Below are 17490 nucleotides of genomic sequence, written 5' to 3'. Positions count from 1 at the left end.
GATATCTATAAATGCCATTAGTCCTTTCTTATCTACCTCAGTTTAAGAAAAATGTCTGGCTGAACAATCACTCTATTGTGTAGGTCCCTCCTTTTTGAGGCTAGTATATGACTTCTTTCATACTGTTCTCTTTGATCTTTCTAGACAGCTGGTCCTGGAGGTGCTCCCAGGAAACTACCCCATACAGTATGAGGGAGGAACAGTCTGTAGAGGCAAAATGAGGCAAAGACCTGGTAGCAGTAAATACTGAGAATACTTAAACTTCTCAAACTAAGAGCAGAGATTAATTGGAAGCTATTTACCAATTCAATTTTATTTCCACATTATCCTTAGCCTTAGGGAAAGAACCCATTAATTCTAGGTGTTCCCAAAATACAATCCTGTGAGTATATTTGAGGCCAAGTAATTCAGGAACAGTTTATTCATAAAGCGTAAAGACAGTTTCAAATAAAGTCTAATAAACTAAGTAGCCACTAAAGCTTCAGAAATATTAGAATGGACAATAGCTATGAAAATCAATACCAATCATTTATAATCAGTAAACAAAAATAAAATGCCATTAGATATTTACTTATGTATTTGTACCTTATAGGTCTGTGAATGTCCTGTCTTCTGCCAGAGTGGAAACTGTTATACCTCTCCCACCATGGATTAAGCCTAAAGCCTTCACATTCTTTGCCATGATTATAAATAGAAGATTTTCTTTCTAATAATTTATTGGCTTTAACATATAAAATTCTAAGGACTAAATCCCAAAATAAAAATATATTTACCACCCAAAAAATTCTGTTCATATTTTTTACAAAAATTGAGCCTCTTGGAATAACTTAAAGAAGTAGATATAGTAAAATGATTTCTTAAAGTACTTTTTTGTCCAATTAAGGTGGTGATAATCACTTCAAATTTTAACATAATATCAATCATACACCAAAATTTCCTAGGCTCCTAGTAGATTGATACCAGTCTAAATCCAGAAGACTTAAAAATCTCTTTGTATTCATTCTCAATCAGAAAGACCATCTCCCTTCCTAACAAAGAGATACGCTACCAAATAATTTTACAGAACCTCATCTTATTTTTCATGATTAGCTTATTCCCTGTATTGAAAAAGTCTTTTAACTGTTATCTGAGAATTCTTTTAGTTTAGGATTACAGTTGTTTTTAGCTTACACACTGAAATTTTTGACAAGCACCAAGGGAAAAAAATCCACAATAAATGCAAAGCCAACAGACAATATTTTAAGTCATTCTTCCAAGTATAATTAGAGCTAAGGTTACTAAATGCCAAATTTTATGTAAATATATAATTTCCTACCTTGCTTTTTTGAAAGACAGCAAATACAAAAATAGTTTAACATTAGGTTTAATGAGAATTATAGCACATGTATTATTAGTCTTACTTTAACTGCAAAAATATTTTAGCCACATTTAGAAAAAATAAACTTAATGAGAAAATAAACCTATATTTCTAAAGGCCAGATGCAAGAATACTGATTCTGTTCCTTGTAAGTACAATACATGCTATAAAGCTTATGAAACAGTCACTTCATAGGAATGAATACATTTTTAAAACACTGGTTAATCTGTGGGGAACTCCACATTTGCCTATTTAACAAAAATGCATCCACCTTGTAAGGCTTTGGTATAGGTGATTCACAGCACTTCCTTCATTTCTCTTTCTTCTTTGCCTCACTCTTCTCTAGTTCCTTTGTCTGCTCACCCTTCTCCCTTTTCATGCTTACATTGGCTGTTCCTTCTTGATTTCTCCCCTTAGAATTATCAACTATTTTATAGTCTTCAAGGAGTGTTTGTCCCGTTTCTTTTGCAGTTTTCTTCACCATTGCTTTGATACCAATGTTGTCAATATTATAGGCAGTTACACCAACATTGATAGCAGAATCTACTGCATCATGTGTAGCTTCTCCAGCAGTATGCCCATATCTTTAAAAGAAAGATTCGAAAAAAGTATTAAAATTATAAATTAAGATCTTCCGATTTAGTATTAAATAAGTCCCACGTTTAGTATGTTATTCCTGAAAGCAAAATCAAAGGTTATGTTTCAATTTAATTAAGAACTTAAAATACAGTAAAGAATAAAATCCAACTGCCAAGGTTGTATTTCTCCTTTAGTAAAATCTGTGAAAATAAACTCAAGCTAGCTGAGATTAATGTAATTAAAGACTATGTTGGTTATAATAAAGACTGTTCATCAGTCATTATTTCCTTCTTTAACCCACCCCTTCTGGAAATAGAGAATTTTCAATGAAGCAACTATAGGACACAAAGAATCTATAGTCACTATAAATGGTTTCGAGTTCTATCTTAACTAGACTTTGGTCAGGTCTTTTATTTATTTATTTTTTAAGAGGAAGCGGGGGTGGGATGAGAGAGGTGAGGAGCAGAAGAGGGAGAGGGAGAAAATCTTAAGCAGGCTCCATGCCCAGTGCAGAGCCCAGCAGGGGGCTTGATCTCACGACCCTGAGATCATGACCTGAGCTGAAATCAAGAGTCAGATACTTAACCGACTAAGCCACCCAAGTGCCCCTGGTTAGGTCTTTTAAAGTATCGAATCCGAGGTTATCTTTAAGCAAAGATTCTACAACACTGTCTCCCTCACTCCACTTTGCTGCAGACTCGCTGGGCTTCTTGCTGTTCTGTGAGCCCATCAAACACACGTGCCACCTTAAGACCTTTGTACTGGCTGGTATCTGCCTAAACTAGTCTCATCCCAGATATTCACATGTCTCACTGCCTCAGCTTCTTCAAATCAGCTAATTATTGTCTTCTCACTATCTCACCTATTTCAACTGCCTTACCCCACATGCTCCACCCCACTGTCCATCAATCCACCCATAAGCTGCTCTTATTCTATACCTACCACCTGCTACATACTATAGAAATTATTAATTCCCATTGTTTTTGTTTTGCTTATTTCTTGCTAGAATATAAACCTTATTAGGAAAAGGACTCTGCATGCTTATTAATGTAACCTACACACCAAGAACACTGCCTGACATTCAATATTTGTTGAATGAATAAAATGATTAATTCCTGCCCTATCTACCACACTGTCTTTAGAGCATCAAATGTATAACAAAGTGCTTGGGAAATTATAAAAGCACTATACAAAAGCGGTTATTATTGACAATTACCAATATGGGTTTAATACCATTTCTATAAGAAAATACAAGTTAAAGGCCTATACAAAGATACTAAAAATTATCCCACTGCTTTTTCTCTTTACCCTTTTCAAATTGCCAGATTTTTTCTTGCGTAGCAAGCATAAACTTAAACAACAAACAACAGAACGGCAACATTTCACAATTTTTTCCAGGACATACTGATGTCTCCTAAATGCTTTGTGACCTGTATCTGGACATTTTATACTAATTCTGGATCTGTTCTTTGAATACACAAGTCCTCTATTACCATTAGTCTGGCCTGGAACAGTGGTTTGTGATCCTACTAGCTTGTTCATGCTTGTTTTTTTCAATTTCAGTGCTAGAAGTGTGAATCTTATTAAGTTCCTGAATGAGGATTCCATTCTGTCCTGTGCCTAATGTTATTAGAACCAGAGGAGGACAGAACCTACAATTTGTCAAACCATATGTCTATACCACTCTTTTAAAAAAAGGTTTATTATTTATTTGAGAGAGAGAAAGCATGTATGATTGGGGGAAGGAGCAGACAGAAAGGGAGACAGAGAATCCTGAAGCAGACTTCCCATTGAGTGCAGAGCCAGACACAGGGCTCGATTCCAGGATCCCAAAATCTTGACCTGAGCTGAAGTCAAGGGTCAGAGGATTAACTGACTGAGCCACACAGGCGCCCCCATACCACTCTTCAATGGGGCTTTCTCACCAGTTACCAGACATTAAAGCTTCCTTAACTGCTGTCTGCCAGTCCCTGTTGCTTTGCAACCCCTCGGTATTCCATAGCATTTGCTCATTTTGCAGAAGACATGGAACCTTCTCACTGTCAATCAAGCCCCCACAAATACTATCATCAGGTAACAATGGCTAAAGTTAAAAGAGAAGAAAGAGGGGGTAGCAGTTTCAGCACTGGAAGGGTGAGCATAACTCTTGGTTGAGCAGGTTTCTCTTAGGGCTTTGCTTTTCCAGGTCTGTGTGAGCTACAATAAAGTGACATGGTTAACTTAAGAATTTGGCCATATCAGTGTTTTTGAATATAGGAAATCCTTCAGATTCTGGAACTTCCACTTCCCTATTATACTGATGCAATCTGATACCTCTAACTGCACTCATGATATTTTTATATGTAACACAATCCTAAAGGCTGTATTATTAGTAGTAATGTGCAAAAAGGAATCTGTGTTGATATGCTAATGTTTTGCTTGTTTTCCCCTGCTAGCTCCATTTCAACAGCAATTCCTGTTAATCTGGGAACAGTACCAAACTAGGAGTCAAAAAACTGCATTTTATTTTATTAATTTTTTAAAAGATTTTATTTATATATTCATTGGACAGAGAGAGAGAGACAGCCAGCGAGAGAGGGAACACAGGCAGGGGGAGTGGGAGAGGAAGAAGCAGGCTCCCAGCGGAGGAGCCTGATGTGGGGCTCAATCCCAGGACTCCAGGATCACGCCCTGAGCCGAAGGCAGACGCCTAATGACTGAGCCACCCAGGTGCCCCCAAAAACTACATTTTAATATCAATTGTGCCCCAAACTAACCATATGATGTTGGTGAGGTCTCAACCTCTTTATGCCTCATTATTTTTTTCTTCATATCATAAAATGAGATGTCTAGATTAAAGCACTTTGAAAATTCCATTATACAAAATGTGTAAAATGACTTTTAGGCAGTTGTGTTTATTTTCTTTAATACATCCTCACCTATCACCTCTGCTTCCCAATATGCCTTAGAACCAGTATACCTGGCAGGAATCTATTCTTCTCTTCCTTGATAAAGAGCTGCTCAGTTCTTTTCTTCATTCAAACTAAACTGTAGATTCAGACTACACTGCTAAAAACTAGAAAGCCTATTTCTGGTAAAAAGACAATGTTTATGTTTGATTTCTTACTTTTTAAAAAGTTTAATTATAGCTTATCAAACCAGATTTTTTATACCAAGTAACACTACCAATTGAATTCTCTTCAAAAAATGAATATAAAGTATGCTCTAAAAAAGTCAATGAGACTTAATATACAATTTGAATGAGACTTTGCAGAAATTTCTGCAGGAAAAAAAAAAATTCTCCAGCACATTCAGTAATGTCTACAAAGACAGCATATGGGCAGTGATTCTAGATTTCACTAATTATAGCAAAATTTCAGTCATAACAAATTTAAAGTAAATCTGCCTAAAATTCAATTTATATACAACCTTCAAAACTGTTCTTGGAAATATTAATCTTAAATATTTAAAATAGAAATAGCATCTTCTTAGTCTATCCATCCAAGACAAGGATTGTGGCCAATTTATGAAGGACCTTACAAGTGAAACTGAGGAATTTAAACTTCATGTTGAAACCGATGAGAATGGCACAACCAAATTTATGTTTTAGACAGCTCTAACTCAGATTGCATTGTTAATTTTAAGGGTGTAAGAGGGAGACAGAAGAAGCAGTTAGGAAACAAGCTATAAGACGGATGAGAGATGATGAGGGTCTATTCTACAGTAGTGGTCATAAGGCTGAAGAGAAAAGGATAAATATAAAAAAACAGGACTTGGCAAACAAATAGCTGTAGGGCTATGGGTTGGGATTTATGAAGCCAAAAGACTGAGACAAAAATTAACTGGAAACATAGAATTTGAGAGGTTGTAACTACAGACACCAGTATAATTAATATTCACAAACAACAGAAAAGGACTGAGCATACAGTAAACCTTAGAACCAATATTCAATGAATGGATATGGAAGACAACAACCCTGAGAAGTAGTCTGATAAGATAAAATTGAATGGTGAGTTAAATGAGAATACTGTTAAAATCTGTAGACAGCTGACCCACTAATCTTAACAAGCAGTAAGTCTTGGAGCAAGATCAATCAGGAGAGGCTACAGTAAGTATGTGATTAGACCTTATTCATGAAAAATTGAGGAAGATATCTAAGACATTAAAAAAACACGTCTTTCAAAGCTTAAGATAGCATAAAATGGAACCCTGGCTAATATGACATACACCAAATCTGAAGCCAAACTGAAAGACAGACTTAATGATGAGTCAAAATCAACAATGTGAAATTAAGCAAGTGTAAATATAAAGTTCTTAATTTTAGGTACAAGTATCAACTGTCCAAAAATGAGATAAAGGCCCAGATTTTAAATAAAAGTTTCATTTAAAAAAAAAAACAAACCAAATTTGATATGGGTCAATAAAGTAGCAGCTACTAAAGAGATACACTCTTTGTGTTGTGTGCCATATTTGCCAAATGCTAAATATGCCCAAACAAGGGAGTCAAATCCCACTGTATTCTATCTGGTCACAACACACAATACTACATTCAATTCTGGATTCCATTTTGAGAAAAACACTGATAAATGAAGGATGTGGAAACCGTACTATATATGGAATTGTTAAAGGAATTGGGAGTATTCAGGAGATAAGAATAAGTAAGTGAAGGACATGATGATAATGTTTAAATGCTTGTATAGTTACCGTACGGGAAAGAGAAGACTGATCTTATATAACTCCTAAACAGATGCTATATAGAACTGGTTTTGGGTAATATGACATCTGCCAAAAGAATTACCTTCAATGAGTTTGAATTTGCCCCTTCACCTAGTGCAAATTTAAGGGGAATTTTAATTAAAATTCACTAAGCAAACCAATAAAATACTGTATCTTAAAAAAGTAAATTCCTTATAGAAAAACAATTTTACAAGGTTATTCTTCAGAAAAATGCAGAACACATTTTATCTTAGAACAAGATAAAATTTTAATGAGGGGAAAACAAAAATGGATCTAACTTACTGAATTTATATGCTTTTCCTCTAAACTGTTTTTTTTTTTTTTTAAGTTTATTTTTCTTAGTAATCTCTATACCCAGTGTGGGGCTTGAACATAGGACCTCAAGATCAAGAGTTACATCCTTTTCTGACTGAGCCAGCCAGCAAGGTACCCCATCCTCTGAACAATTACAAATGGAAAAAAAGGGGGGAGGGGCTTAAAGGTGAAATTTAGAAGCTATTTAGAAGACTGATGAATTATTTAGTAGACACCATACTGCAATTAAATATAGCAGATTTGAAGTTACTTATTGCTTTTTTATTGTTCTTGTAGGTCTTCAAGTTCCTAAATTTAAAATAAGACAAAAGCATTAATGTAACTGACAAAAATAGTCTTAATGAATAGTTCCTACACATTTACCTAAAAATTTTAAGAATATAATTAATTATATAGATCCTTAGATAAACCATTCATAATCAATGAACGTTATCTTGAATCATAATCAAAACCATGAAACGTATAAACAATATACTTCTCTAACACAATCTGCTTTTAAATATGCCTAAATGAAAAGATAATCTTCCGTACTGGCTTGTAACACCAGAAATCAGATAAGGAAGTATATATAATACATTCGTTTTTCTCCTAGGCATAATTCATATAATTATGGCAGATTCAAAACTTGGGAGAATAAGTTATCATAGGCAATAAAAATACAAATTTTATTATACTATCATCAGTTGGATTAGAGGAGAAAAACACAAGTGCTTATGCTATCAAATACTTTTTCAAAGTGTAAATAGATGTAAATTCATAAACATAAATTTATGTAAATAAATGAGAACCAAATTAAATGAAGTAACTGGCTCTTCCATTTCTTCAGTGATAAATATCATTAAGTTATTACTGGTTTAATACTTGCAGTTTCTTCTTTTAAAAGACAATTTCTACTTCTGGGCCATAAGTGAGGAAACAGTATTACAAAACCCTTTATATTCCCACTGCCCCTCACATCTTCCTAAGTTTCTAATTAAATTACTGCTAAGACCAAAGTACCTTTATAGTTAGAAATATAAACCTACTTAACTAAATTCTCACCTGTTTTTTCACTCCATGAATCTTTGGAGTAAAGGATAAAAAGAACAGCAATACATACCATAATAAAAATAAATGAGCTCAGAACCACAGTTAAAATGTCCTTTTCATCTCCTAAGGACCAAAAATACAAAATCTACCCTAAAACCTTGCTAGTTATGTGAATCCCAAATCTTTAATAAAGCTCTCCTTAACTGTACTTAGATAAGCATTTTCTTTCATTAAAGTAGGAAATGGGCAAAGCCACTGGAAGCATTTATTACTTTCTAACATGACTGCCTACTTATTTCTGCTAACAAATGATACTGATAATCTAAAAATAATTCACTTTTGGCCTAAAAGGCACTTCTGACTCACTTGGACTCTTGCAACAAAAGAAAAAACTCTTTTTCTAATTACGACTGATCCACCAAAGTATCCTCAGAGCCATAACACAAAGAATATTAGAGATCAAGGCTATAAGTACCAAGAGGTAAGCTGGAATGCTTGGGTTTTATATTTCCACCAAAAGAATTTCAGATCTATTCTGTATTTTCTTTGACAAATCTTTCGGTCAAATTGACACTCCAAGATGTTACACTGCTTTGACTCAAAATGTATGCACACCCCAGATGGAGGTCAAATCAACTCAGACTGGAAATTAAGTTAGTTTTTCCTAAGCCACAGGTAATTTACTATAGTGGGAGGGAAGGTAAATGTATGATAGATAGTGGTTTCTTACCCTAGATACTAAACTTGCATAGATGTCTCATCAAGGACAGGGTTGGTCCAGTACTGTTCTTTCATACTGCATGACACAAAGAGACCTGGCTTATACCCCAGCTCTAGGGGTGTAATCTTTAACAAGGTATTTAACAGCTTTATGCTTTGGTTTCCTCATTTGTAAAATGGAGATAATAGTGTTTAAGACTAGAGGTGCCTGGGTGGCTCAGTTGGTTAAGTGTCTGACTCTTGTTTTGGCTGGGGTCATGATCTCAGGGTTGTGAGATGGCACCTCCGTGCTGGGCTCTGTGCTGGGCAAGAAGCATGCTTAAGATTCTCTCTCTCCTCCTCTGCCCCTCCCCCACCTTTCTCTCTCTCCTCTCTCAAAGAAAAATAGTGTTAAAGCTTAAATACATATATGGAAAAGCACTGAACACAATGTCTAATACATAAGTATGAACTCAAATGTTGTGAGTAGATAATTAATACAAATAACTGGGAGTTGAGAATACCATTAATATTACTTTTTGGTTTCTAATAAAAATTTAATATTAGGCTTTAAACTAATTCAAAGCTAAGAAAGCAACTTGGGTCTTTCATACTAGATTTTTTAGACCTAGATTCCCCTAGGACTTATAAAGAACAAAGAGCTAAAATCGGAAAATCCTGTTTTAAGTCTCACCTTTAATAGTTATCAGAGTAGCCGGGCAGATCACTCATTTCTATTTTTGCCCACTTCTTAATATATGAAATAGATGACATACCATCTGTCCATTCCAATAAGAATGAACAATGGTAGAGTCAAATAAGATGTGACAATATTCAACATTCTTTGTATAAAGAAGGGGCTAATGTTAACAAGATACAATACATTAATATAATTCAAGTTTTTCCCATCAAAACTGCCGGCAAACATCACCCATCAAGAACATGCAGTCAATATAAGGTATTCAGAAACTACAGGCTTTTTTTTCATTAAACTTATTCTTTGCATTAGTGATGAACAAATATAACCATTAGTAATGTAAGACAAAGTCACAGTAATTCCATTCATTTACCTAAAATAGTATTAAGAAAAACAGAGTAAAAAAATGTTTTATCAGATACTCAATAATGACACGATCATTTTAACTGTCCTGAATTTCTGCAAATACTATAGGAGATTTAGTCATTAAAATGATAAAACTCAACTTACTTGTATCTGACAGTCTGTACAGTTTCTGCTGAAACATTGTTAACAATACATTTGGCTGCACATTCCAATCCCTGCCAGACAGTTGAAAATCCTGCAAATATATTTAAAAGTCAGTAACACTACAGCTAAACGAATGGAGCTTCCTAGTTAAATTTATGGGTCTTTGTTACCTTGAACACTACTTGCTGCTACGACCATAGCACCATCCAAGGGAGACTTCCCATTTTTGTCTTTTTTAAGAGATTCTGGAACAAGTTTGCTTCCATGCTTCTTGACATGCGGAGCTAGTTCCTTTCCAACACAATTTGCTACGGTGCAAACTCCGTCAACTAATATAACCATAAAAAAAAGGAAACACTTAGAAAAAATGTATTCTTCCCTTGATTTTACCACTCTTACTTAACAAAATTCTTACATGAGCATCTAAAGTTGCTTTATTGCATAATTTAGCATTTCTATATAAGGATGAGAACCAAGGCTGGCTAGTTTTTAAACAAAGCCTATTATTTGGTTTAAAGATACGTTTGTAGAACCTAATGATTAAAACCTTGCCTCTTAAATATAATGTTCTTTTTGGAAATTTGCTTAAAAGAAAACCAAGACTGCTGCAATGAAAGACTTGTAGGTCCATCTTTCATGTTTTCCAGCTATGTGTATTTCTAGGTTTTCTCCATATTGATAAATATCTCACTGAAATAGTAATAAAGTATTTAAGCCTATTTAAGTAAACAATCCAAAATCTGATTCAAAGAATATTGAATACCAAAAAGATAATCTTACTAAATCTAATGATAATTCATGAAGGAGTGATCTGGCCATCTTAAAATGCCAAACTTTAGATCTATGATTCTCAAAGGAGAAGGAATTAGTAGGATATTACTTGGGAAGGCTGACACCAGAATTACCAAATCAGCTTAATTCAAACAATACATCCCTCCCACTTGACCCCAACTACTATGCAGTGAGCTGTCCTTAAAAGAATGTGTCATAGTCAAGGATAGCAAATACATTCAGAGCCATTCCTTTTCAAAGACACAGACACTCCCCTCTCGACACATCAAAATAACCCTTTAACCAATGTTTCTCAAACTAATAAGCAAATAAAAATCACCTAGGGATCTTGTTTCTGAATCAGTAATGTGTGCCAAGTACCTGAAATATTTCTAAGGCTCTCAGATAGGTTGATGTTGCTATAGATCCCACTATGAGTAGCAAGGTGACACTGCTTTGTCCTAATCCTTTACTCCTAAGGTTAAACCATCTATGAACATTTAGATTAACCTGGATTAAAAGATCATTTTTAATTTAACTGAAAGAAGTAAAGTCTTCCAAAGTTACTTTACCCAGGAACTGACTGACTTTTGCTGCTCCTCCTGTAGCCTGCTTTGCTATATAAAGTCCCCTGGTCACAGCTGGACTAACTTCCACTGGTTTTTCTTCTGGTTGAATCCGTTCACGGAGTTTAGAAGCACCTTTCTGGATTGCTTTGCCAGTAAATTCAGCACCTTTGACCAAACCCCAGCTCACCCAGGAAGCACCTTTTTATAGGAAGATTTAAAAGTGCACAATATTAGAGCTGATTATACCTATAAACCCTTTAATAAACCAACAGGAAAAAAAAGAAGGCATTCAATGTTCAGATCCCAAACATACCGTAAACTTTCAAGCCAAATTTACAATTATAATTTTCTGCTGGAATATATTTTTTCTAGGTAAATTCATCTTTCAGTACTTAGGTCATAGATCACTCAATAATATAGTTTTGTATTACTCTATGCTGCTACTACTACTTGTAGGTATCTCTCTACATGTTACTTACCACACTATTACTATTGTTAGGGACTAATTCTGGGTTTTGGTGCCAATAACACAGTATTTGGCTTGAGGACTCAGGTATTCTTGTTCTTGCCTTAGTCCAAGTACCACTTTTCCTCTATGAAGCGCTGAGGGGTTTAGACACAAATAATGCAAATTGGAAACCAATAAACCCAGATCTCAAACACCAAGGCAGAACTCTTGCTTGCTTGCTTTAGACAAAAGGCATAAGGCAGGGAGTCCTGTTCCTCCCTCAATCCCAAACCCAAATTCCATGATCTCAGCACCTTTCAGTTTGTAACATAAACCTGAATGACAAAGACAGAAGACTACTCAAAGAATACATGAGTAGAAAAGATCTAAGAAGAAAACTCGGAAGCCTAAATGGTTTAGCCAATTCTCATGATAGTTCCTAGCCCTTTGCTTTGCTCAATGCTTCTTACAGCATGCATGAAAAATGAGACTGTCAAGACAGAAAGCAGGATAGCATAGACTTCTCTAGTGAAAAGGCCCTGTGTACACATGAGGAAAGGAGAAGTGGAAAGGAGATGGGAAAAGCAAGAAAAAATACCAAGGAGAATAGTTTCTCCTAAGAGGAAGAAGAAAGTTTTACCCAGCCTTGGAGAGCTTATAATTTTAAATATTTCCTTTTTGGCTATACCCTGAAAAAACAAGCTTTTAAATAAAGCTAGACATATAAAATACCTAAGTATATTCTCCAAAGGTCTGGGGCATGGCTTTTATGTAATTACTTTGGCCTATGAGTGAGTAGGCATCTGGTGATCATGTGAAAACCCTATTTAAAAATGCTAACAATGAAAAATAAAGTGCCAAGTGGTAACTGATCAGAAAAACTGTTGTGTTTCTCTTCCTCTTTTAGTTAACATGTCCACCTCTAGCTCAAATACTACCCCCACTGTCCAACCCCTGGGGGAAGACCAGGTCTCAAACCCAGACAAATACCTTCCAGCCAAGAGTTCCCATAACAATAAAGGGACTGAAGACCTCTATTAAAAATATTCATAGGGGGTTTAGAGTTAACTTTCAGGTTGAAAATATTTAAGAAGTAAAAAACCAGCTGAGCTTGAAGGAAGACTGAGAAATCATAAACGACAATGAAACAAAGGAAAGCTTAAGTAGACTATATTCCTGCAATTAAACAAACAGGAGGGACAGAGTCCCCTAATGACTAAGAATAAATGGAAAGTAGATAAATGAGAAGTCATAGGACTGATAAAAAGAAATGCTAGATGCAAGTTACAAAGAAGCTATCACCATGGAAGAGTGCATTATAGAGATAATACATTAAACCTAAGATATTACAATAGAAGATCAGGAAATGTAATGATTTATTGGTAGCTATTAAGATCTTTTAAATGGCATGTGTAGTGCCAGATATAGATTTATTCTATCCATATTTGCATTATATGCATCCATTTAATGCTGAGATAGAGCAGGCAATGAATGTTTGCTGAATAAATGAGAAGTTGCAGAGGACTTAAAATTATCTCATTCAAATTTAACCCAGTGAGGGGGTGCTCTAATCGGTCTATTGTCACAGATCCTCTACCACTTCCCAAATTAGCTTACTAAACCCTCCATCTAAAATGTTTGGCAGCTGCCTTCTTAAAAGTGTAATTCTGCCTTTCAAGACAATTTTCTACATAGCTAAATTTTAAGCAGTTACTTCATATTTTTTCACCTTTTATATTCATGAAATACAATACTATAGCTTTTACTGATCTTTACTGATCTTCAGACACTGGACAGGAACAATCATAGGCTAAAGTGAATAAGCTCAATTTAGATCCCTGATTACTTATCTTTGTATAGAGCCTGCATGAGTCAGGTAGAAACAGTCTCTTGACAGATCAGATCATTTTCCCTGGAGTAAATCTTGGATATTTTCTGCCACTTTCTTTGTTACTTGTACCTCAAGTATTTGGTGAGCTAGTTGGTTTTCATTCTACCTATTAAAAAGTACATAAAAGATATGTACTCTGATTGGTAGTTAAATAATTTTAATGTAACCAACTATTACGGGTATTGCTAGAACTGAGGAGATAAGATGCAAAGAAAAGAGTTACAAAAGCCTACTAAAGTCTCGAGTAGTAAAGCAGGCCCCTAAGTGTTATCATAGTGTAGTTTTTGCTCATTTTCAAATGATGCACTGCTGAGAGTTTTTCTGAAATCTCTAAAGAGATCTGTCCCCAGGATTAGCTGATTCGAAGGATGCTCTACCTCTCTGAATAGAGCCAGTATGTGGAATCTCTGTGGTACCTAGGAGGCCTAAGACTTATGGCATACGATACTTTCCAAAGGTAGCCAAACAGTATCACCTGTTCCATATGTTCTTTCAACATGACCTTGACATTCCTCCCATTAAGATGTGGGGTCTGTGTCACATCCCCTTAAATCTGATGTTTATTATTTTCTTGTAATGAGTGATACTAGAAATTTCCAAGAATATGTTAGAAAGGGTATATAAGCTTCTGCCTGTTGCTGTATCATTCATACTTGGAACCCAGAGCTACCATGTAGAAGTTTGACTAGCTTAAGGTTGCTAAGCTGTCAAACACGTGGAGAGCATGTCAAGGCACTCTATTTGGCAGTCCTTAATTTTGAGCTCTTCCAACCCAGACGTCAGATTCGTGAATGAAGGAAATTTCAGATGATTCTGGCCCCCAGCTAATGAGTCACTAGTCAGCCTTTGAGTCTTCTTGGCTGAGGTCCTGCCATCATGAAGCAGACACAGGCCATCCCTGTTATGACCTTTTGGAATACCTGGCCCACAGTACTCCTAAGTATAAATAAATGTTTGTTGTTTCATTACATTAAGTTTGGGATGGTTTGTTACACAGCAATAGTAAATAGAACAATCTTGAGCAGTACGAATTAAAAAAACTTAAGAAAATAACCTTTGAAATTATCTACATATTTGTGAATATAGGCAAGTTTTCTGAATGCTGACCTAATAGCCTAGCAATCTGTAAAGTTATGGGGCCGGGTAGTAAGAGTGAAGATTTTTCTTTAGCACTTCTTTGAAAATCTTTTTCAAGGCTCAATTTTAACTGTTAAAATTATAACTGAAAAATTTGGCTTTGTCTTTTCTTATCTCTAGCAGCTCTCTGACATGGGCAAAATATTATGTTAGTTCCTAGTTAATTAATTTTCACTTATTTTAACTTGTTGGTTTTTCATGTTGAAGGCTTCCTCTGATTAAGATATCTTTATTTAATGGGTATTTATTACAGTGATGGAAATCTGCACTGACAGTCTTTTAAATGACTGATCAAGATTCCTCTACAGGGTCATGAATTTAGCTTACTAAAGTGTGAATGACAGTGTTTTTTATTTTTTTATTTATTTTATTTATTTTTTTTTTTTTTTTAAAGATTTTATTTATTTATTCGACAGAGATAGAGACAGCCAGCGAGAGAGGGAACACAAGCAGGGGGAGTAGGAGAGAAAGAAGCAGGCTCATATCAGAAGAGCCTGATGTGGGGCTTGATCCCAGATCGCCGGGATCACGCCCTGAGCCGAAGGCAGATGCCCAACCGCTGTGCCACCCAGGCGCCCCTGACAGTGTTTTTTAAAAACAAAATAGAAGGTCCAAATCTAAGAGCTACAACAACTGAAAAGCTAAAATGCTAACCAATGAAAGTGGAAAGATGTATGTCAGGAATGATCATTCTGGTTTTAAAATAACTGATCTGATGCCCTTTCTAATCAGAATTAAATAGTAGGGCCTACATCCCAAAGCTTAGCTATTATAATCCTCAGGTCTCTTCATACCTCCACTGCAGTCTGGTTAGCGAGTGCTACTTTGCTTCCAAAGACGGTATGAGTATCTTACCATTTTTTTAGAGGAAGAGGAAGGGGGAGAGGGGAGAAAAGAAAAGGATTAAAGGGGAATTTCAAAGGGGAAAGGGAAATAACTAATTTTATGTTCAGAAGAGCTATCCTGAGAGTATGGGGATTCCCGAAGCGTTTCACTATCAATTTTCCCAAGAATGAAACAGAAAATAGGCAAGAAGAACTTATACCTATATGATAATATGTAATATTCTAAAAGACCAGTTCCTTCTGTTTTTGTTTAAGTATTCATACAATGATCACTTAGAACCAAAATACAAAATACTATCTTTCTAAGTATTCTCTTATGGATTCCAAAGGTTTCACATTATAGGGGAAAAAAAATTAACATTATTGTAATACCTGACAAAATATTGTGAGCCACTTTCTCACTCCACTCAGGTAATTCCTTTGCTTTTTCTTCTGAAACTGGCTCATAGGGTACAATGTGACTCAGATTAACTTCTTCACTTGGAGGGTCTTTAGCCTAATAAAAATTTTTCAAAATGTAAAACAATAAAGAACTTAGATGCGGAAAAATTATAAGCATTATGTAATAAAATATTAAGCCAACAAATACTAGCTATAATTGATAAAAATATCTCCAGCCAACATAGTTACCAGTATATTTTACAACATAAAGCAAAATACCACAACTGCCATAAAGCTTAAAACTGTACTGGTCTTATATAAGGTCTCCCTGGTGAGTAAGGTTTAAATACTAACATACCTCCAATACAGCATTTATCAAATCATATTTAAACTGATGAGACTATCAGTTCCTTTATAAACCTATCAACCCCTTGATGACAGTATGCACATGATACTCAGTAAGATTTAAAAGATTTGTTAAATGACTCAATCAGTAAGGAAGGATGTATCCAAATAAACCGGTTTTGACAGAAATCAAGTAAAAGCAAGTAAAAATATATAAACACAGAAGAATCTGCTACTTCATCTAAATGGAAATGGGGAACACAGATATACCTGTATTTTGTTAATTTAACAGCTGTATGAGAACTAGGGCCAACACTTAAAATGTCAAAGCTAAATTTATTCATTCTAAGAACTTAATAGCAGGCTAACTCAGACCTCATAATACTATAAAATTACTTGAAAATCAAGCTTCCCAATAGAAATACGAAGAGAACTTCATTTAAACATAAAACAACATTAAAAGCAAAACGAAAACTTCTATAGGGAGAAGGGGAAGCCATTCATAATTAAAACCCAAAGACAAACTGAACATAATATTAGCAACTTCTATCTTTAATAATGAGCCAATGTCCTACTATATAAAGAGCCCCTGGAAATTGAGAAGAAAAAGACTAGCAACCCAATAATAAAAAATGGACAAAGGACAAGGATAGACATCACACAGGAAACAAAATTCAAGGAAACCTTAAGCAGATACACAACATCACTCATAATAAAATCAATGCAAATAAGATATTCCAATACACCGTTTCTCATCTATCAGACTGCCAAAATACAGAAAGGCTGATCACCCACTCTGTGGACTAAGCTATGAAGAAATAGGTCTCCTACACTGAATGAGTATAGTCCTTAGGGAGGGCAACTTAGTAAAATCTATCAATATTACAAATGCATTTATTTACTGACTCAGTAACCCCACTTCTAAGAATTTACCCGATGAATTACTGGCAAATGTCTGTATCAATGGATCTACAAAGTTAGTCACTGAAGTACTGTTTCTAATATCAAAAGCCTAGAATCATCCAAATAATAATAGATTGGTTAAAGAAAACTATCAGAAATCCATACAATGAAATATGAGGTAGCTATAAGAAAGATTGAGAGGGTTTCTCCATTTATTAACATTGACAGAATTATCATCAAATAAAAAAACCAAAACACAGGACACTCCATGTTGTTACCTTTTGTATAAGAAAGGGAA

General features: G+C 35.0%; 1 protein-coding gene across 6 annotated transcripts in view; it reads right to left on the bottom strand.

The window, feature by feature from the left end:
* Positions 1 to 403: 403 nt before the first annotated feature.
* SPART (spartin) overlaps positions 404 to 17490 on the bottom strand; it is a 30329-nt gene continuing 13242 nt past the window's right edge. For all 6 annotated transcript variants that reach the window (XM_045796957.2, XM_045796958.2, XM_087865183.1 and 3 more), the window contains exons 5-9: positions 15936 to 16059; positions 11246 to 11440; positions 10073 to 10231; positions 9903 to 9993; positions 404 to 1941 (exon numbers count right to left, since the gene is read on the bottom strand). In XM_045796957.2, coding sequence (XP_045652913.2) covers positions 1668 to 1941; positions 9903 to 9993; positions 10073 to 10231; positions 11246 to 11440; positions 15936 to 16059 — 843 coding nt within the window. In that variant the 3' untranslated portion in view covers positions 404 to 1667. The remainder of the gene's footprint in view (positions 1942 to 9902; positions 9994 to 10072; positions 10232 to 11245; positions 11441 to 15935; positions 16060 to 17490) is intronic.

The sequence above is a fragment of the Ursus americanus genome, chromosome 10 (assembly GCF_024610735.1).
Source record: "Ursus americanus isolate L20-20 chromosome 10, mUrsAme1.1.p, whole genome shotgun sequence".
In the NCBI taxonomy this organism is placed as follows: domain Eukaryota; kingdom Metazoa; phylum Chordata; class Mammalia; order Carnivora; family Ursidae; genus Ursus; species Ursus americanus.
Note: the sequence above shows the minus strand (reverse complement) of the source record. Positions and strands in the feature narration are given on the sequence as shown.